Genomic DNA, 22,826 nt, shown 5'->3' with positions numbered 1-22,826 from the left:
TACTGTGCAAAAGTTTTAGGCAGGTGTGAAAAAATGCTTTAAAGTAAGAATGATTTCAAAACTAGACATGTTAATAGATTATATTTATCAATTAACTAAATGCAAAGTGAAGAAAAATCTCAATCAAATCCCTATTTGGTGTGACCACCCTTTGCCTTCAAAATAGCATCAATTATTTTATGTACACTTGCACAAAAATCTGGGATTTTGTAGGCATGTAGTCAGGGGTATGATTAAACAATTGTACCAAACAGGTGCTAATGATCATCAATTCAATATTTAGGTTGAAACACAATCATTAACTGAAACAGAAACAGCTGTGTAGGATGAATAAAACTGGGTGAGGAACAGCCAAACTCAGCTAACAAGGTGAGGTTGCTGAAGACAGTTTACTGTCAAAAGTCATACACCATGGCAAGACTGAGCACAGCAACAAGACACAAGGTAGTTATACTGCATCAGCAAGGTCTCTCCTAGGCAGACAGGGGTTTCCAGATGTGCTGTCCAAGCTCTTTCGAAGAAGCACAAAGAAACGGGCAATGTTGAGGACTGTAGACGCAGTGGTCGGCCAAGGAAACTTACTGCAGCAGATGAAAGACACATCATGCTTACTTCCCTTCATAATCGGAAGATGTCCAGCAGTGCCATCAGCTCAGAATTGGCAGAAAACGGTGGGACCCTGGCACACCCACCTACTGTCCGGAGAAGTCTGGTCAGAAGTGGCCTTCATGGAAGACTTGCGGCCAAAAAGCCATACCTCCAACATGGCAACAAGACCAAGCGACTCAACTATGCACGAAAACACAGGAACTGGGGTGCAGAAAAATGGCAGCAGGTGCTCTGGACTGATGAGTCAAAATGAAGTGAACAGTGAACCATGGTGGAGGTTCCTTGCAAGTTTGGGGCTGCATTTCTGCAAATGGAGTTGGGGATTTGGTCAGAATTAATGGACTCCTCAATGCTGAGAAGTACAGGCAGATACTTATGCAACATGAAGTACTATCAGGGTGGCATCTGATTGGCACCAAATGCATTCTGCAGCGCGACAACGACCTCAAACATACAGCAAAAGTCATTAAGAACAATCAGCATAAAGAAGAACAAGGAGTCCTGGAAGTGATGGTACGGCCCCCACAGAGCTCTGATCTCAACATCATCGAGTCTGTCAGGGATTACATGAAGAGGGAAGAAGCAACTGAGGCTGCCTAAATCCACAGAAGAACTGTGGTTAGTTCTCCAAGATGTTTGGACCAATCTACAGTGAGGGAAAAAAGTATTTGATCCCCTGCTGATTTTGTACATTTGCCCACTGACAAAGAAATTATCAGTCTATAATTTTAATGGTAGGTGTATTTTAACTGTGAGAGACAGAATAACATCAAAAACATCCAGAAAAACACATTTCAAAAAAGTTATACATTGATTTGCCTTTTAATGAGGGAAATAAGTATTTGATCCCCTATCAATCAGCAAGATTTCTGGCTCCCAGGTGTCTTTTATACAGGTAACGACCTGAGATTAGGAGCACTCTCTTAAAGGGAGTGGTCCTAATTTCAGCTTGTTACCTGTATAAAAGACACCTGTCCACAGAAGCAATCAATCAATCAGATTCCAAACTCTCCACCATGGCCAAGACCAAAGAGCTGTCCAAGGATGTCAGGGACAAGATTGTAGACCTACACAAGGCTGGAATGGGCTACAAGACCATCGCCAAGCAGCTTGGTGAGAAGGTGACAACAGTTGGTGTGATTATTCGCAAATGGAAGAAACACAAAATAACTGTCAGTCTCCCTCGGTCGGGGGCTCCATGCAAGATCTCACCTCGTGGAGTTTCAATGATCATGAGAAAAGTGAGGAATCAGCCCAGAACTACACGGGAGGATCTTGTTAATGATCTCAAGGCAGCTGGGACCATAGTCAACAAGAAAACAATTGGTAACACACTACGCCGTGAAGGACTGAAATCCTGCAGCACCCGCAAGGTCCCCCTGCTCAAGAAAGCACATGTACAGGCCCGTCTGAAGTTTGCCAACATCTGAATGATTCAGAGGAGAACTGGGTGAAAGTGTTGTGGTCAGATGAGACCAAAATCGAGCTCTTTGGCATCAACTCAACTTGCCATGTTTGGAGAAGGAGGGATGACCCCAAGAACACCATCCCCACCGTCAAACATGGAGGTGGAAACATTATGCTTTGGGGGTGTTTTTCTGCTAAGGGGACAGGACAACTGCACTGCATCAAAGGGACGATGGACGGGGCCATGTACCGTCAAATCTTGGGTGAGAACCTCCTTCCCTCAGCCAGGGCATTGAAAAAGCATTGAAAAAGCCTCGAAACCTTAATGACTTGGAGAGGATCTGCAAAGAGGAGTGGGACAAAATCCCTCCTGAGATGTGTGCAAACCTGGTGGCCAACTACAAGAAACGTCTGACCTCTGTGATTGCCAACAAGGGTTTTGCCACCAAGTACTAAGTCGAAGGGGTCAAATACTTATTTCCCTCATTAACATGCAAATCAATTTATAACTTTTTTGAAATGCATTTTTCTGGATTTTTTTGTTGTTATTCTGTCACATACCATTAAAATTATAGACTGCTCATTTCTTTGTCAGTGGGCAAACGTACAAAATCAGCAGGGGATCAAATACTTTTTCCCCTCACTGTACCTGCCGAGTTCCTTCAAAAACTGTGTGCAAGTGTACCTAGAAGAATTGATGCTGTTTTGAAGCCAAAGGGTTGTCACACCAAATATTGATTTGATGTAGATTTTTCTTCTGTTCGCTCACTTTGCATTTAGTTCATTGATAAATATAATCTATTAACGTCTATTTTTGAAAGCATTCTTACTTTACAGCATTTTTTCACACCTGCCTAAAACTTTTGCACAGTACTATACCTTTGGGGGTATAATTGTGGTACAGGTCTGCGAGTGACCGATAGATACCACTTTAGTGTGTCAAACTTGTGAAGTGTGCATGATGGGATATATCTCTTGACAGGTTGAGTGTTTCCCAGCCAGGCATTGTCTGGCATCAGATAAAAAAGTAAATGGGCTGGGGTTTCAAGAGAGACTGGGGGAAATATTACTCTACATTGCGGGAGAGAGATGCTTTAAACAGCAGGACCTTTCTTAATGAAGTTTAGTTTCACAATGTGCTTTTCTGCAGTTGTTTGGTCAAAGATGAACTTTACACTCTGGACAAATCTTTAGTAATATTCCTACCATCCACAATGCAGTTTTTGCAAACTGCATTGGAAGGAGGAAGAATTATTATTATTAATTGTATTATTATTAATAATCTAACAACACAAGTAGTAATGATTTGATAAATATGTTTCCATGAAATGTTTTGGAATAAGCACACTAAATATGTTTCAGCTTACGTATCTAGCAAAATAATAAAAAATAAAAATCAGAAACAGATTGTTCAGTGTCACAGTTGTATTGCATGAAGGGCTTCATTGCTTATTGCATTGAATAAAGACGACACATGTTTTGTTTTGTTTTTAATACAATTTAAATAATAATTCAAGCTGCCTCATGAAGGGGAACATACAAGTTAGGTTCCCTATTATTAGTGTTATTTTTTATTATTCTTGTGGCAGAGGTGAAAGGTCATAACAGAAACACCCTTCCACCCATCACCAAAGATATCTTGAAAATAGTGTAAGATGGAATTTAATATTTTACTGTAATGGAAACATAGATGTCTAGACATATATATATATATACACTCACCTAAAGGATTATTAGGAACACCATACTAATAGGGCACGAAGCTCCCGTTCCACCACATCCCAAAGATGCTCTATTGGGTTGAGATCTGGTGACTGTGGGGGCCAGTTTAGTACAGTGAACTCATTGTCATGTTCAAGAAACCAATTTGAAATGATTCGACCTTTGTGACATGGTGCATTATCCTGCTGGAAGTAGCCATCAGAGGATGGGTACATGGTGGTCATAAAGGGATGGACATGGTCAGAAACAATGCTCAGGTAGGCCGTGGCATTTAAACGATGCCCAATTGGCACTAAGGGGCCTAAAGTGTGCCAAGAAAACATCCCCCACACCATTACACCACCACCACCAGCCTGCACAGTGGTAACAAGGCATGATGGATCCATGTTCTCATTCTGTTTACGCCAAATTCTGACTCTACCATCTGAATGTGTCAACAGAAATCGAGACTCATCAGACCAGGCAACATTTTTCCAGTCTTCAACTGTCCAATTTTGGTGAGCTTGTGCAAATTGTAGCCTCTTTTTCCTATTTGTAGTGGAGATGAGTGGTACCCGGTGGGGTCTTCTGCTGTTGTAGCCCATCCGCCTCAAGGTTGTATGTGTTGTGGCTTCACAAATGCTTTGCTGCATACCTCGGTTGTAACGAGTGGTTATTTCAGTCAAAGTTGCTCTTCTATCAGCTTGAATCAATCGGCCCATTCTCCTCTGACCTCTAGCATCAACAAGGCATTTTCGCCCACAGGACTGCCGCATACTGGAGTTTTTTCCCTTTTCACACCATTCTTTGTAAACCCTAGAAATGGTTGTGCGTGAAAATCCCAGTAACTGAGCAGATTGTGAAATACTCAGACTGGCCCGTCTGGCACCAACAACCATGCCACGCTCAAAATTGCTTAAATCACCTTTCTTTCCCATTCAGACATTCAGTTTGGAGTTCAGGAGATTGTCTTGACCAGGACCACACCCCTAAATGCATTGAAGCAACTGCCATGTGATTGGTTGGTTAGATAATTGCATTAATGAGAAATTGAACAGGTGTTCCTAATAATCCTTTAGGTGAGTGTATATATATACATATACACACATATATACATATACATATACACATATATATGTATATATATAGACAGTTTTGAAGACAAATGCCATATTAATCAAAACTGTTTTTTAATTAATTATATGTAATTAAGGAAAATCATTCCTGTATTACTGTATAAAACCACACTTCTGTTAAAACATGCATACATCAGCTGCTACTTTCAAATAAGCTGAAGACATCACAGTCAACAGAACTGATCAAGGATGATAAATTGTGAGACATACTTTACAGAGAGAACAGACCTTAGGGAGCAGTAGTGTTAATGCAGACTACCTTTGTTATTAAACAAAGGTAAAACTAAACTAAACTAAACTATGTAAAGAATTACACAATTTGGAGCTCTAAGTACAAATCCAAACATTAGTCAGTTTCTTGCCATCCAATAACTAAAACATATGGGAGTATGATAATAGATGATGTCCCTGCCTGCAAATCTTAAATATGTATATCAAGTAAACTCGCATGCTAACGGGCATGTTCTTCTGTAAATTCGCAATGCTTCACTGCTGCCAATGTTCCTTCACAATGTCAACAGTGGCCTCTTTAGACAATTTGGTGTTCAAGCACAGACATGTCGTTTCCTCTTCAGACTGGGCACAAAACATATCTCAACATAAATTTATAAATATTATAATAATAACATAAAATATGTGAATTCATTTATGAAGTGTTTCAAACGCATTAAACTACATTATCTGTATAATTTCCGAAAATGTATACATTGTGTTTTATTATTGCATGTAGACTCAAAGCCATTGTGAAAAGACTTACCAATTGACATAAATAAGTAGAAAATGTATAGTACAGAATTTTTTTAATGTTGGGTGAAATTTATTACACACAATTGTTTCTTTGGTCCTTTAGATATCCTTCTGTAATGCTTGTTCCTTTCATTTAATTCTGATCCCATTTATACCGTTTCACTTTCCCCTATTCTTTCAGATGATACAGACCTAATTCACATTTCAGACTGACTCTTTTGTCAGTTTAAATGTTCTTATTGAACTCTAGAAATTCTTCAAAACACATTTGAAGCTGAAGGCGTATTATTCAGAATATGTTTTTTTGGAGGAAGCTGCAAAGAGAGCCAAATGCAACATCAGCATGAATATAATTCCCATCCAGACCGTATTGTCTGAACACAAAGACTCCCTCTAAAACTCCACATTTCATGAAGCTCTAGCCAGACAAATTGAAGGTTTTTATTGACAAAGCATCAATGCTCTCAATGTTAAGACCAACCCCACCATCATCCTCCCATTTGAGCTGAATTGGCATGAAGACAACACTGGTATTGTAAAGCTAACCCTTATAGTTCAAAGTTAAAAAATGCACAAATACAGCTTTAATATATATAAAATTAAAGGACCAGAAGAAGAATAGATCAAAGATGGACAACAGAAGTTGTGAAATAACTAGAAATGACCTAGAAGACCACATGGGAAAATGGGAAGATTAAATACGAAGATTAAACGTTGCAGGCGTGACATGGAAAGGGGAAACTATAGATTGAAGCATGTGGAAAAATCTTGGGGAGGCCTTCATCGAGCAGTGGATCGATATAGGCCGATAACGATGATCATGATATCTAATGTCATATGTCAATTATGCCATGTAATTCCATCTCCAGTATATTCTTCTTCCTCCTAAGAATAATACTAAAATGTGTCACATACTGTATTTTTGTGTAGGTTTATATACTGCTGTTTTGATTGTCATAGTTTGTATCTACAAACTTTATAAAAGATACAAATAGAAGAATCCTACTTGCAGTTCAATCTTATGATCCCAGGGATACCAGGAAATCTACACAAAAACAAAAGGGCCTCTTTCCCCTTAATGGGTTTTCCTACAGAATGGAATGATGCAGCTGGCTTTCGTCAGCTGTCTTTTATGATATAAATACTGGTTAGCTGCCAGAATCCAACCCTTATCCAATGGGTGCTCATGCCCTAAAGGGTTAGTTACATAAAAGTGTCCCTCGCAATCCAGTTCCTGCTTATTCTGCTGAGGTAAATAAATAAAATGGACGTGATTTGATTAACATTAAGGCCTCTCTTGTTCCACATTCAAGACACTTATTTTGAGTTGGCCTATGAATACACTAGAGCTTATGGAGATGGTAGAGTTTTGACATGGAGACAATACAATAACACAAATTATTAACTCACAAATTAGCTATTTTTGGTTAAGATCTCAAAACAATATGACAACAACATTTTCTAGGATCCACTCTATAGCTTCTTTTGTTGTTTGTATATATATTATCCAATTACTTTGAGGACTTGAGCTTTGGGTGTCCTGTTCAAGATAAAACAATTTGTACCGGTACAATTTAGAAGGTGATAGTTGATTTGATTTATTTTCCTGGATTTGGTTACTAACACATTAGAGACTTTTTTTTTTTTTAAACCAGTAAGATTGTGAAATAAAGCCCATTAATCTAATGATGTGGAGTGGGTTCAATATAACTCCACTTATTAAAAATCATTCTTATCTTTTTAATTATTTTTAAAATGTTATTCATTCATAGTATTTCTAGTATTATTTCTTTTTAAAAGAAAATTAAAGTTTGTATTTAAAATGTAACACACCCACAGATGATATACTACTTCCCTTTGTTTTGTCAGTTTACATTAGAAACTTAATTCACAGATGGTTTACATCAAAGTAAAAGTAACTCAAGTGACTTCTGAAAAAATCTGGATTTAGAGCATCCGAGCAACCTATGATGGAATACATTAATCATTCCTGAAAAGTTCAACAGGGTTAGAGTTGAATGGGGCACATTGGCTGGTCACAGTAGGACAATGCAAACATTTCCCATGCACCCACACCATACCTGAACAGTAAGCTTAAAGTTTATAGCAGGAAATCATGTTTATATCTGAGCTGAAGATATATTTTGACTGCAGCCTTCTTGACCAGACTAGAAAATGTAGGAGGATTCTATCAAACAAAACCAGTGGTCCAGGGCCTTCTACTCATATTTCAGGAATTAGTCATAGATAACTCACCTTGCACCCAGATGTGGAAATGTTTAGTATAGTTGGTATATTGGAGTTTATATATCAATTATAATATCAATTATATTAAATCCCAAATAAGGAATTCAGAATTTGGGCTATAAAACTGCATTTCTTTGTGTAAAAATAAAATAAAAATGAAATTGACAACACACATGCTGACAAAACCTTGATTGTTTTTCCATTCCACTCCTAACATGTAATATGTTTCTATCATTTGGACACCTCAGCAACTTTGTTTGTTTTGCTGTTGTTTTTTCAGTGAAAGATCTTCCATTATTTGAAAATGGAAATATGAGCGTTATAGTGACTATAGTAAATGGTTATAGTAAATGCAACAATGTTTTTTTGTTTTTGTTTGTTTGTTTAGTTTTATTAGGTAGAATGTGGCCTATATATAATGTTCTAGGGAATGTATATTTGATATATTATATTACAGTGATACATCATAGAACAGTGTAAAATGACTTAAGTGTAGACACTATCATTATCAATTATGTTATAATTATTTTAAATACCCAAATAATCACTTGTTTAGACATACATTCCAATATACTGTTATCTTAATCCGGAACACCATTAAAATGTAGTCCATGTAGTCTGTTTGATTCTTTGTATAAGTACATAGCCTACAGTATAGAGTTTTTCCATATATGTGAACTTATACTACCCTCTAGCTTTGCTTGCAGTAACAACCGCTAGCAAACTCCCAAAGGACAAGATGCCATATGCACAGTAGTATATAGGTTAGTAAAGTAAACTGTAAACATATCAAATTGTAAACAGTATATTGTTTAATTCATGCAATTTAGTAGTAATTCACACCGAAAGCATAAAAGTTCCAATCTAGTCAACTTGACATATTTCAGTTTTTTCTTCTTGTTGGTGTGAATGTTTTTTGTTTTGTTTTGTTTTTATTTGTTTTTACATAATTTAGGATTAAGATTAATGAACATATTTCACTCAATTAGAAGTGCAACAGTTGGAAACTGTTCAGCTCAGAGCACATCTCCTATCATCTTACATTGTCAATGTATTATTTATTAAGCTGGAATTAGAGACTTAGATTAGAGAAAGGACACAATGAGGAATTCATTTGTGTGAAGAGGGAAACATTGACGCTACATAGCAAGACATTTCAAAAGCTTTTAAGTAAGGCAATCTATATATTTTTAAATATATGTTTTTTTCCCCCCTCTGTGAAATATTAAAGGAATAGGATTTATTTGAAGGATTTCATAATGAAATTCACATTTTAAATATTTGTTCTTTTTTTGACAGAACTATGTTTGTAGCAGCCACTAAAAATTTTGTGAAACAAGTTGGGGATACAGGAAGACTCATTCCTGTCCCCAGTCTGAGTGAAGCTGACAGATATCAGCCTCTTAGTCTGGTGACCAAGAGAAAGAAGTCTCATTTCTGGAAAAAAACTAAATATGCCTCCACTCCATTCTCTTTGAAAGATATACTTGTGGGAGAAAAGGAGATAACAGCAGGTAAGCTCAAAATGTAAAGAGTATAATGACTGATGTGTGTAAACGGGGAGTTTAAGGGTGAGGTAAATTACATATAATTTGACAGTACTGTTATCAGCCAACATGCCATCTTTTTAACTTCAAAGATGGTTTCTGTAATGCAATTTAACAGTACAATTCTCAATAACCAATAGTTCTAAATGTAATGATAATTGCATGCCTGTTTTAGTTTGTATAGTTATAAGTAATGTCATAGAAAATTAACAATTGTATACGATGTGGCAACAATCAGAAAATGCAGTAAATGGGGTTCATAATAAAATGGAATGAAAAACATCTGTAATGTAAAAATCAACACATTATACTTTTGCACATCTCATTCTTAAAATTATTTCCTCACACATCCCACTCTGCAAAGGAATATTGAATATTATAAATGTTTTTATCCGAGTGCTGATAAATTGAATAACTTTATATATAGAGAGAGCTGTAGACAATAAATCCAACCCTTATCTAAATCTGCCTTGCTAAATCATTAAAATGTAACAGCTGTGATGAATGAAATAGTCCAAGAAATATGGAGTACAGATTTCTTTAATAAACTTGAAATTTGGATCAATTTTTGGTCAACTGCATGACATTTTGGTAAGATTACACTGTACTGTATTGTATATATATATATATATATTTTTTTTTTTTTGTCATGCATCAAACAGGTGTCTCCTCCTATCAACTGCTTAACTATGAAGACAAGTCCGATGTGTCCCTGAATGGCCGACTGGGAAACCAAATAATCAATGACGTTGGCTTTAACATCAGTGGATCAGACTCTGTAGCTGTTAAAGCCTCCTTTGGAATAGTAACAAAGCATGAAGTGGAAGTACCAACTTTGCTTAGAGAACTCAGTTCAAGGTAAAAGATTAATTTAAGCATTTAACATTGTAAAAGAAGTACCAGGTCTCAGTGGATTACACTTGCATCTATTTAGCTTTTCATTATTTGTTTCCCAGAATACATATAGAATGAAATTTGTGAATGGTAATGTGGATTTGTTCCTTGAGGAGCCTTGAAGCATATTCTTCTATCAGCGCTAAATGTATAATAGTGTTTCACACACAGACTTTTGTTTTATTTCAGAAAAGTAGACCTTGAACACTGTTTGGTGCGCCAGTCCAAGGATAGTGGACGAGCCGTGTTGTGTGTTGTAATGGAAAGCATCCGTACAACACGTCAGTGCTCACTTACAGTACATGCAGGCATCCGAGGAACAACCATGAGGGTAAACACACACCAAACACCACACAATTCTAATTGACTAAGAAGCTGGCTTCTACTGTTATAAATATGTAAACATGTTATACTTAATTAAAGTATTAACATCTACAACTGATTTCCAAAGTATACTAAAACCTTGAAAGCAATTAAATATATTTATAAAATTAATCAACATACTGTTCTATTTAAAAAAATATATTTACAATTATCATCTGACAAGTATTATAAATAAGTTATGTGTATAATTTAAAAACATGTGCGATTTGTCTGATATTGTTCATCATGTTTTTTTTTTTTTTTTAGAAAATAAGTATGTACAGAATACAATAAATACTCTTTTCCATTCTCTGAACTTACATTCAGGTGAGATCATTTTAGTATTCCTCAGTATGTCAATTATATTCCTTGGTCAAAACTGTTGTCTGTTTCTCCCTGAGTTCACTAGCAATTATGATTTTGTTTGTTACACCATAAAATGCTAAAACACAATAAAAATGTATCTCTACATTGATATTCACAGATAGAATAATTTGCTTTCTTGAAAACATTATATTGATGATAATGCTAGAATTGTTCAAACATGTTTTCAGTTCCAGTCAATGCACCATTAACTGACTATAGCTCACAAATTACCATGATTTTATATTTCAGTTTCAGATTGATGATGGACGGAACCACAAAGGTCGTGACAAGGCAATTGTCATCCCAGCTCATACAACAATAGCATTTAGTATATTTGAACTTTTTGTTCGATTGGATGGCCGTCTTGGTATGAAACTCTTTAAATTATAGTTATAAGTTTGTTAGAAAGGTTATATACATATACATGTAATACAAATTTAAGACTTCTTGATTAATAAGCATTTATCTTCACCTTCGTGTTGCTAATAATGTCTAATAATAGACATATTTAACATGCATACAGCATTTTTCTATAATACTACACACAATACCTTTAGCCTCACCATGCTCAAACTAACTTAATAACTGAAAATGTTTGCAAATTATCATCTGGTGTGAAGTATATAGTTATTCTAATGATCTGTATATGTTGTCTTTTATCCAGATCTCTGTGTCACTTCAGAGTCCACTGGTGGATTTGAAAAAGAACAAATCAGAGAGCAACTTGGAGGTTTCCTTGGAAGGTTTTCAGTGGGACGGTTGAGGAGGTTTTTGTCAGGCATTGTCTATGGAAACCCATTCCGAGCAGGTCTGATGTTTTCCTTCTTGATGCTTTTATTTTTAACAACGTGTAATCTATTGTAGTACTGGTCAAATCTATTATTGTACTTTGGCAAAAGGGTAAACCTCACTGGAACACTATCCAATTACAATTGAAATACTTCCAGCAATCATATACCTGTAAATATGAACAAAATATTATGGCTGAGGTATAGCATCAGATAATTATACATTCCTCATCTGGTTTATGGTAGGCAATTCATTCAAAATGTTTGTTTTAAAAATAAATTCTACATTCCCTATAATTTTTACAACTCTGTTTCTTAATTCCACGTAGACGATAGAACATTTGATGAAATTACCAATTCTGACATCTATATGGAAGATATGGCTGCCGACTACTATGAAAAAGCCACCAGCATGACTGACGTTTCCACCAGCTACCTCAGAGAAGGCTCTCACACTCGAATCAACCTCCTGAACCACAATATTCCCAAAGGCCCTTGTGCACTCTGTGGGATGGGAAACCTAAGAAGAGAGACTGTGTATGGGTGTCTCGAGTGCTCCTCCAATGGACACAAATATGTAAGACTGCACGTTGTGCCTTGCTTTGACCTGTGGCACAAAACAATGAAGTAAATTATGCATTAAAATTGCCTAATGAACAAGCTGTGGTGCCACATCATTTACAAATAAACATAGAACTTAAAAGTTGATTGTACATTTTTAAATGTGTTATTTGTTTTAAATATTATACTTTGTTTATGGGGAAAGAGACATGGAAAACCAATACATGTTGCATAGCAAAGAGTAACAAACAAAAGTCTCCCCTCCTGAGGTCTAATTAACAAGTTTCATGACAACAGCATCTGGGTGACTCATGAGAGAGCAATATGAGAATTGTCTCATTAATAATGAGTTAAAGTGTTTACATCGAAAAAGTATCGTGTTAAACTCGTATTGAGAATTGGTGGTCTACAGTTTCATGTGGACAGGATAAGGGTTTACAGACAAGAGAAATATGCTGTATGTTGCATAAAAATCCTCTTCATTAAAGAGGATTATTTCAGAGCACCTTAATATTAAATAGTTTGCCCTATGACTTTATTTGGGGTAATCTTTTTGAATTGAGATACAATTATAGGACTACAACTTCTTCAAAACGAGATTAAGAGACTACCAAAACTATTTCATTCATTTAATTCCCATCCAAACCTTTACTTAAATCAGTTCCCATAGGCATTACAGCTATTCTGCTGTTTTTGAAATAAGTTTCTAAAAAGACACAGCAGTTGAAATCTATTTGGCACCAGGGCTGGGACAAACCAAAATCTTAATATTTTAACAATGCAAACAATTTACATGATTTATTGTTTTATTTGACAAAATGATCACAGACATAAGGTTTTAGTCTTCGCACAATACTTCAACGTATTAAGTTAATCATCTGAAAGAATATTCACATTTCCTCCTACATATTCTTTATGGCAAACGTTACCATTTACAATTCATCAGTGCGCACTAAATCTGTAATGCAGCGCTATAACTCGTCATGATCGTAGACATTGTATTCCTTGGCAGAAATTAAGCCATCTCCATTGTGATCACTTTTACGAAACACATCAGCTACAATGGCGTCATAGAAGGAGGCATCACGCTTACTGCCCCGGGTCTCAAACTCCTTCTTCATATATTCTCTGACCTAGGGCAAAGTTAAAAAGAACATAGCTGTTAGTGTACTGTTAGTGTAGGGTTTAAATAATTAGCTTTAGTTAATATTGTAAGGTAACTTATGCTGTACATTACATTGTAAGCCAGGAACAAACAGTTTATGAAGTATGAAGTATATGACTGACTCTTCAGTAAGGTAAAACATACACTTATTAGTACTTATTATCTGTTTTTCTTCTTACTTAATGATAGTAGAGTTGTGCTCATTGGAGATGAAGCCATTGTAGTACAATGTTAAAGGGCAAATGAGGTCTCTTACCAGGACATTTTAAATTGTATTTTATGTATTCACATTTTAGGCCTGATCAAGACACTATGACAATGAGAAGTAATTGTGATTACCTCACTCTTTGAAAGGGACCTGTCTCTGTCCAGGTCGATTTCTCTGAAGGACTCAACACTGCGGGGTCCTCTTGTTACAGTGTACAGCTCAATCTCAAATATCACAGTAGCATTAGGTGGAACACTGTCTGTTTAAAGAGAAGTAATCCATTGTAAAATTAGAAAACACATTAGAAGAAACCCATTTTCAGTTTTGGCCAAATAAGCCATTCACTACATGGTCTAATGAAGAGAGAAATTATACTAAATATATATTGTGCTATAGGAATAGCATCAGTATCAGTTTTCCATTCCGATCATGATTTTTTTTACATTTATTTGACTAAATAAATGTTCTGAATCTGACTTCATTCCATTGTTCTGGTAACATTCATTATACTGTATTACTTAAACATTGATAAAATAAAGGTTAATTAACTTTTTAAATTAAAACATACCATAAAAGACAAGACAGACTAACGTTTCGACGATACCAGCCTCTTCAGTGCAATGTGTGAAAGTTAACTGTGAAGACATCAACTGTGCTCTCACATGATATGCTTTTCTTGACGAGTCCATTAGAAGGAAGTCATCAGTGGTAAGCAGCCTACTTGGATTTATTTGCCCCATTGTGATTGAGCACCTGCTACTACTTGCAAGTTACCTGCTGAAGCGTAGAAGTATGCCTTGATTATATTTATATATATATGAATTACATAATTGATTAAATTCAAATTAATTTCAAATATGTCTTGTTCCAAATTGCAATTATTCATTATAATTGTATGAATCTGCACAGAAACTGGACATACACACACACTTAACGTGACGGGTGACGGGGTTCTGTCCTTTGTCCGTGGTGCTAGCCGGGGGGGTCTTGTCTGCAGTGCTACCATTGGGCCTTGGGAGGGGTGGGGGTTGTGGCGGTGTCTTGTCTGCAGTGCAAGCGTGGGGGGGGGGGGGGGGGTTATTTCAGGGAGCAAGACCCCACCTAGAACCGGCCCTGACAAACACACACACCATTCTGATCATGATTTACAGTGGCTGTCAGAAGTATTCACCCCCCTCGGACTTTTCCACATTTCATTCTGTTGGAACATGAAATCAGAAGGGATTTTATCAGGAGTTTTTGCCACCAATCAACATAGAAAATGTCTATAATGTCAAAGTGAAAAATACAATTTGCAAATTGTCCTAAATTAATAACAAATACAAAAGAGAAAATAATTGAATGCATAAGTAAACACCCCCTTCAGTCAATATATGGTAGAGGCACCTTTGGCAGCAATTACAGCCATGAGTCTATGTGGATAAGTCTCTAGCAGCTCTAGCCCTATCTTTACAAGGTTTCCAGGCCCTGATGCAGAGAAGCATCCCCATAGCATGATGCTGCCACCACCATGCTTCACAATAGGGATGGTGTTCTCAAGATTATGTGCGGTGTAGCGCTTAGTGCTGAGGTTAAAAAGCTCTATCCGAGATGTGAGTTTTTGTCCCATAAAGGCCACTATAGGCTATTGTTGCAGTATGCACAGTGTCTCCCAGCTCAGCCATGGAAGACTAACTCCTTTAGAATTGACATAGGTCTCTTAGTGGCCTCCCTGAATAGTGCCCTTCTCACCCAGATACTCAGTTTTTGAGGACGGCCTGATCTAGGCAGATTCAAAATTGTGCCATACTCTCTCCATTTCTTAATAATGGACTTCACTGTGCTCTGGGGGATATTCAATGCCTTGGAAATGTTCTTAAATCCTACCCGATTGGTGCTTTTGAAGACCCTTATTCCGGAATATGTAGTTTTTGTTAGGAAACAGGTGTATTTAAATCATGTGACACACCTTAATTGCACAGAGGTGGACTCCATTCAATTAATTACATGACTTCACTACAGCTCAATCAGATGTGTCATAGGAAAGGGGGTGATTACTTATTAATTCAATTATTTTCTGTATTGAATTTGTAATTAATTTAGAACATTCTGCAGATTATATTTTTCACTTTAACATTATGGACATTTTCTGTGTTGATTAGTGGCAAAAACTCCTGATTAAATCCATTCTGATTTTATGTTGTAACACAATGAGATGTGGAAAAGTCCAAGGGGGGGGGGGTGTGAGTGTGTGTGAGAATATGAAACATCCATTCTTTATTTTTATTTCTATTAGAAAATCTGCATGCATGAAGTTTGCTTTACATTTCTCAATAACAAAACCCAACGTGCACTCTCACCTTCAAAATGTACATGCATTTTCAAGCTAGTTTATCCCATTTATCCCAAAATGCTGACATGCCAAGAAAGAATGGCCTACAATGTGGTTATCTTCAGGAACTGTATAGAAACAAAATAAGGCAAGCAAAACCTTTGTTAGTACATGCATTTGTAAATTAGTAGTAAGCAATGTGAAAAAATATTTGCACTAGTACAAATGTAAGCTCTTGAACCATTATCACCATATAAGAGACCTTAGAACAATAAAAACTATGTTTTTATATATTTTTTAAAGAAAATCAGACCTATCAGAGCCTGCTTTAATACTACAATCTGTGTTTCTCAGCCTTTATTTTTTGTTACAATATCTTCTGGCAGATGTAGAAGCACATTTGTGTGAGTGTGTATGCCTTTGCATGAATAAGAACCACCCCTTTCCCCCAAAATACCTTTCCCCTTTTCTCCAAAGGCTAACGATGGAGGGATGATCACTTTTCGTTTTTCTCCAACACACATTCCATCCATGCCTATATCCAGCCCCTTGATCACTTGTCCAACTCCCAATACAAACCACTTAGGATGTCCCTTATTGTCTGAACGACTGGAAGAGATCAAAGGAAATAACAATAGATTTCATCAAACGTTGAAACATTCTGTACAATTCTAGAGAATACAAACACAAATACATAGTTGCATTCTGTATCCCAAATGCTGATTCAGAAATAGTTTTTAGTGCAGGAAACCGGTAGGATCTGATCCAATGATACCGTGCAAGATGCTTTTGTTTCTTTTACTTAGAAAGGCGTTTGTTATTCAATTTAGTTAACAGTTTGTGTAGATTTAAATCGCACTTCACAAATAAAGACTTCCACATTACCAACACACACAAAAGTACGTTTTTAGTTTTTAAACAAGGCGATTTCAAATACCATTACACAATTATTGCATCAGAAAGGGGGAAAACCCCACTGAAGATTGTTCATCTTGAAAAAGTAACTTCTTGCATCTTACCTACAGTAAAACTTGGAGCCGTCTTTTGCTAAGTACCCATCATAATGCGCATTCAACATATCCCCCTTTTTGCTCTTCTGGGTACAGGTCTCAGGCATGTACAACACTTCTATTTTGACTTCATCCTTAGACTCATCGGCAGCTGTATGATCAACAAGTAAGCTGTAGGCCTGCAGATATAAAAGAAAAGACACAATAAACCCCATTGTGAGAGTCAGCAGCTACAGCCCAGTGCTCAAGTGAACGCGTGGCACCGATTGACAGACTGATGACGTAGCAGCCCCGCCCCTCCCTGCACAGGCCGAAAGGTGCGAGTTTATACATATATGCATGTGTAATATGTAACTTACTACACACAAAACATGTTTCTTTTACATCAAGATATACAATTTCTCAAAACTAGTAAATAAATAAATACAGTGTCCATTCTACAATTCTTAGTAATGTAGGCTCCAATGTAATTGCTCCTACAGTAGCCTATTTAGTAGCAATTGCTAGTAATGTATAAGTGTAAGTAAATACTCATGCTCAGTAAACAAAAGAACATGTAGTAATCATGTGATTGTTCCTTTAAATGAAGAACCCGCCTCTTTTCCTCGCCGATTGGTCCATTTTCTGTCAATCACGTACTTTCGCTTTTGGATTAATCCAGGAAGTAAACTACATGTCAGGGTCAATCAGAGAAACGGCGATCTTTGATTGTGTGTTATCTGCCTTTGCTCATGATGTAGTTCCACCAGGATCGTGTAGATCTTTGGCCTTTTATTATTATTATTATTATTAACACTGTAAAGACATTGTACAGCAACCCAGCATGCCTGGATCATCTGGTTGTAGATTACGCCACTGTACTTAAGATATTGGGGCGATTGTGAATAGTAAATAGCTTGTAGGGGGGGTGGGGGTGGGAGCTGTGTTTTTCTAACTGATTTCTATGAATTATGGAAGGAATTCTGTACAAGTGGACAAATTACATGACTGGTAAATATATGTTTTTTTTATGTATATGTATATATATCTTAATAGGTCTTTATCATTATGTGTAGCGTTTAGGAAGTGTACCCTGGCCTTTAGCTTACCAATACCAAAACAGTTATTTAGCAGAGCGATTATTCCTAGCAACTTGATTTGTGCATATATGCGTGCAATATGCTCTCAGGCTGACTTTGACAACTTGTGTTTATTCACGATTAAGATCAAACTTCAATTAGGGTGCATTCAAATGTTTAACGTTTGTAGTTATTCATTTTGCAATTATTAACAATGCATGTTATAGCCATCCCTTGCCTACACACACACGGGTACATCTATAAACACCTTACAGTTTATTCATGTAAAATGATAATTTTAACTCACACGCACTGTGTTTATATATAAACATAAATGTGTGTGCGTGCCTTAATGGCTGCCAGTATCACTAGAAACTTTGTTCACATACAAAATTAGGACTACCAATGTTGAGATTCGCGCCACATTAAAGATGATAATGTGTTTTTATATCCTAACAATTGACTGTTCGTTAACATCACATTTATATGCATTTGTATTGAAGGATGGCAGCCCCGCTGGTTTGTTCTGGATAATGGAATCCTTTCCTATTATGATTCTCAAGATGATGTATGCAAGGGCAGCAAAGGAAGTATTAAAATGTCAGTGTGTGAGATCAAAGGTAAGCTATCTGAACATTGTGATGACATCCTGTGCACATATTGAAATTAAGCCTTTGCTTTCCTTTGCAGCACAAGTTTCTTTTACAGTTGATGTAATGTATACACATTTTGTATAAAGCAATCAACACTTGAGGTGCATATGCTAATAATACAAGTGCATGTAGACGTTGATGTGTATAGATTATAATGCAGCATATATTGTGGTTACAGTGAGAGTAGTATAATAATTGAATACCTGTAACTCATGTTTTTTTTTTTCATTTTGATTGTTCCAACAAGTCCATCCTACTGACAATACCAGACTGGAGCTAATCATACCAGGAGAGCAACACTTCTATGTTAAAGCTGTCAATGCCGCTGAGAGACAGAGGTGGCTGGTGGCCCTTGGAAGTTCAAAAGCCTGTTTGACAGACATCCGAACAAAAAAAGAGAAAGGTATGAGTAATAAGTAGTGCGTGGGTGTATGTCTATGAAAGAACTATGCTCTTATCCCTATGTCTTAAACCTTAATATTTGTATACTCACACACATAGTTATCTTTGAAGGTGAGGGGTGATAGATGTAAAATATAAGAACAGTATCAAATGTGTCCTTGACATTTTAGAATGAATGTATAATGCATTGTCTTTCTCCTCTTCTCTTGTTTTAAAGAAATCAGTGAAACGACAGAGTCTCTCAAAACAAAGATGTCTGAACTGAGGCTGTACTGTGATTTATTGATGCAGCAGGTCCACACTATACAGGAATCAGTGGACCAGGAAGCAAACCACATATCCCCCAGCATTGAGGTAATTAGGGATTCAGCTGCTAAAAACACTACAAAACAAAGGATCTTGTTTTTATAAACCTTTGTACTCCAATTAAACAAACAACATGTCTAAATTTAAGGGCTATAACAGAATACATAATTCAACAAAATGTAGCTATTTGTAAATCAGACATTTTCTGGAACAAAACATTTAGTTTGAATGGAACAAATTAAACAATTTTAAGGACTGCTTTTAAGTATATTTAACAAGTAATAAATAAATAACAACATTGAGCATTGAAAAAACTCATATCAACTGTATGTGGCAGTCAAGTCTAACTAGATCACTGATTGGCTGAGGCCTGCTGAGTCCACTTAATAGCGCTCTAATTGGCTGAAATGATTGTCTGCGTGATATTGTTAATTGCAAATGTATCTTTAATAGAAACAATGGGACCGTATTGGAGGCGGATCATTAATCAATGGCATTGTAAACACTATGTGTTTTGGCAAGAAACACCATCATGTCCACTTTTTACAATTTAAGGAGGGAAGGCTCTGGAGTTGTGATGTTTCCTGCTGTGCTGAAAAAGTCTGTTCAAAAGGTGCTAAACTTTCTGATATATTAATGGACAAATAGCACTCTGTAAAAACAACACATTTCTGTATGGGTTGGAAATACAGTTTGCATTACCAACAGATTGGAACATAAAAAAAAGCAGGATGTAGGCTAATAGTTAATAGAGTTTTGCTTGATGATCATTTTCCTTTTGCTTCCTGTTTTCCTGTAGAACATGAATGAAGCCTCTTCATTACTGAGTGCCACTTGCAATACTTTTATTACAACGCTGGAGGAATGTATGAAGATAGCAAATGCCAAGTTCAAGCCAGAAATGTTCCAGTTAACTCCTCCAGACCCAGTTGTTTCTCCAGTTTCTCCATCCCCAGTGCAGATGGTTCGGGTATGGTATAAATCCTTGTATTCGAACTCATGGAAAGTATTTATAATGATTGTTTTTTAAACAGATATTACAAATGATAAACCTATTTTCTTTTTTTATCACCACATGTAGATGTAATATGTGGATATTAGAGACTTATTGAACACACTGAAATGTGTTTACTAAATTTGTGTAGAAAATACTTGTTTTTAAAACGCTCATATGCCAAATCATGTTTTTTTTTTCTTTGTAGATGAAACGATCTATCAGTCATCCTGGTACCTACAGTTTTGAAAGGTACGTGTTATCAGAAGCACAGGACATTCAGTTCCACTCCTATGTTCCAATAAAGCAACACATAGAACAGCTGGTGGATTCCTGAATTCAGATTTCACCTAGAAAATGCACAAATGCCAACCACATTATTTCCATAGACAGATGTCATATTATAAGAACTAAAGTAAGTGGCATTTTCACCTGGCAATCAGAAAGTTATTTTCTTAATTATTCTTCATTAAAAACTGAACAAGGTAATGCATTTTTTGTACCGAATGTTTACAGCATTATCGTGCTAAGATCAGGACCTCTTTTTCATAGGACAAGCCACTCGCCAAAGGAACCTCTGTCTTCACTTCAGCGCTTATCACACAGACGAACCCGGACTTATTCAGACACTGAGTCGCACAGTGATAGTTGCACTGAAGATGTAGACAGTAAGTTAGACTTTTGAATGGATTTTGTACTAATTTACAATTTGAGTGTTCGACATGTATACTAGGATAGGCATTCTAAAACAAAAATGACTATTGCAGCTTGATTTATTTTAGAAAGAGAAAATGAAAGGGTAGATATGATAGGAACTAGGATACTTTCCCCCAATAACTATCAAGAAGCAATGCAAATCCCCATATAATTATCAGACAAGACTGGTCACTTATTTTAAAATATAGTTTAATTTTCAACCTGTGTGTATGTATAGTATACAGCTCTGGAAAAAAATTAAGAGACCACTGCAAAATTATCAGTTTCTCTGGATTTACTATTTATATGCATGTGTTTGGGTAAAATAAACATTTTTGTTTTATTCTATTAACTGCTGACAACATTTCTCCCAAGTTCCAAATAGAAATTTGAATGGAATGGAATGACTGCCATACATGTAGAGATGCTGATTTAAGAAAAATGTGCAGAGGTTTCTTAATTTTTTCCAGTGCTGTATATGTCAGTTAAATAACCTACTTTAAGGTTAGTCACACTCTAAATTAATACTGCATTATTTTATAGCCTTTTGTATATATTGAATGCAGGTTGATAGTGGATATAATTAATAGATTAATGTTTCCCTCAAATTAGCAGAAATAATTTATGAATTATACTGTTGTATGGAACTGTTAGGGATTTTGTGCAGTCAGATAGTTTCATGTTACACAGTCACAGAACCTACATTCTTGGCACATTCAAGCTCAAATGGTTTAGGAGAGTGAGACACGTTTGACATTATGGGTAAAAAAACCAAATATTTTGTCTGTCTTTCTTTCCAAAAGGGACTGCACAGTGTTCTAAAAACAGTGTCAACGGTGATTTTGCTCCATCTACCATCCCAGAAGAAACCAGCACGAGTTTGAGGAAAATATCAGAGATAGACAGTCCAATTATGGCACTATCATCCTGAAAATAATGGAAACCTGTAGTGTCAGCCTTTTACAAAGAAATTGCTATGCAATCACTGCTGGCATTGCGTTACTTGCATAATGGGAAGTACTCTATTATTTCCTGTAGAAGGATTTCTTTGCACTTTAAATAATAATGTAAACAGAAATGAAACCTTATTTTATTGTTGTTTGTATTCTTCCAAGTATTTTTTTTTCTATCAATTTGCCAGAATAATATGTGAAGGCTGTAATGTGAATTTATAATAATGATGATGTTACATACTCAAAAGTGAAAAAAAACAAGCTTGTACAATTCCAAAAGCGTATTGACAACTGACAACCACCTTCATGGAGAGGTACGTTGAATGTGCCAAGGACCAATAAATATCTGAATGGTGAGAACATTTCCATTTGTTTTTTTTTTCAGGCTTAATATATCCTAGGGCTGGATTAAATCAAAACCTTGACCCACCCGCTAATGGCAAACTACAAACCTGTACATCATAGCGGTTACATTTATGATTAGAAGAAAGTGGCATCTTATTAAAATTGAAGCAACTGAGAACAGTTCTGTAGTTTTCCATTAGAGGGTGCGTCAAAGTTTTGATTTAATCCAGCCCCTGGTCTGCCATCCTCTTACAAAGTTACAGAAGAGTAAAATAGGCAAAGGTATGCAACAGCAATTAAAATGGCCAATCCTATTTCCTTCAACCAAATCTGTCAATGATAAACTTTCAGATAAATAA

At 36.2% G+C, this 22,826-nt stretch overlaps 3 protein-coding genes across 3 annotated transcripts; 2 read left to right on the top strand and 1 right to left on the bottom strand.

The window, feature by feature from the left end:
• Positions 1-9,150: 9,150 nt before the first annotated feature.
• pjvk (pejvakin) lies at positions 9,151-12,436 on the top strand. Its single transcript, XM_066688045.1, has 6 exons — positions 9,151-9,361; positions 10,057-10,252; positions 10,478-10,619; positions 11,267-11,384; positions 11,682-11,825; positions 12,135-12,436. The coding sequence occupies exons 1-6, from the start codon at positions 9,151-9,153 to the stop codon at positions 12,434-12,436; spliced, it is 1,113 nt and encodes a 370-aa protein (XP_066544142.1).
• Positions 12,437-13,154: 718 nt separating this feature from the next.
• fkbp7 (FKBP prolyl isomerase 7) lies at positions 13,155-17,343 on the bottom strand. Its single transcript, XM_066687678.1, has 4 exons — positions 17,070-17,343; positions 16,508-16,659; positions 13,871-13,998; positions 13,155-13,499 (listed from the first exon to the last, which is right to left on the bottom strand). The coding sequence occupies exons 1-4, from the start codon at positions 17,273-17,275 to the stop codon at positions 13,338-13,340; spliced, it is 648 nt and encodes a 215-aa protein (XP_066543775.1). The 5' UTR covers positions 17,276-17,343; the 3' UTR covers positions 13,155-13,337.
• A 376-nt stretch (positions 17,344-17,719) lies between these two features.
• Positions 17,720-22,482, top strand: plekha3 (pleckstrin homology domain containing, family A (phosphoinositide binding specific) member 3). Its single transcript, XM_066687677.1, has 8 exons — positions 17,720-18,050; positions 18,622-18,738; positions 19,019-19,174; positions 19,391-19,527; positions 20,279-20,449; positions 20,682-20,725; positions 21,026-21,141; positions 21,973-22,482. The coding sequence occupies exons 1-8, from the start codon at positions 18,011-18,013 to the stop codon at positions 22,098-22,100; spliced, it is 909 nt and encodes a 302-aa protein (XP_066543774.1). The 5' UTR covers positions 17,720-18,010; the 3' UTR covers positions 22,101-22,482.
• Positions 22,483-22,826: the final 344 nt, after the last annotated feature.

The sequence above is a fragment of the Amia ocellicauda genome, chromosome 16 (assembly GCF_036373705.1).
Source record: "Amia ocellicauda isolate fAmiCal2 chromosome 16, fAmiCal2.hap1, whole genome shotgun sequence".
Lineage (NCBI taxonomy): Eukaryota > Metazoa > Chordata > Actinopteri > Amiiformes > Amiidae > Amia > Amia ocellicauda.
The sequence above is the reverse complement of the archived record's forward strand: the minus strand, read 5'-3'. Positions and strand labels throughout refer to the sequence as shown.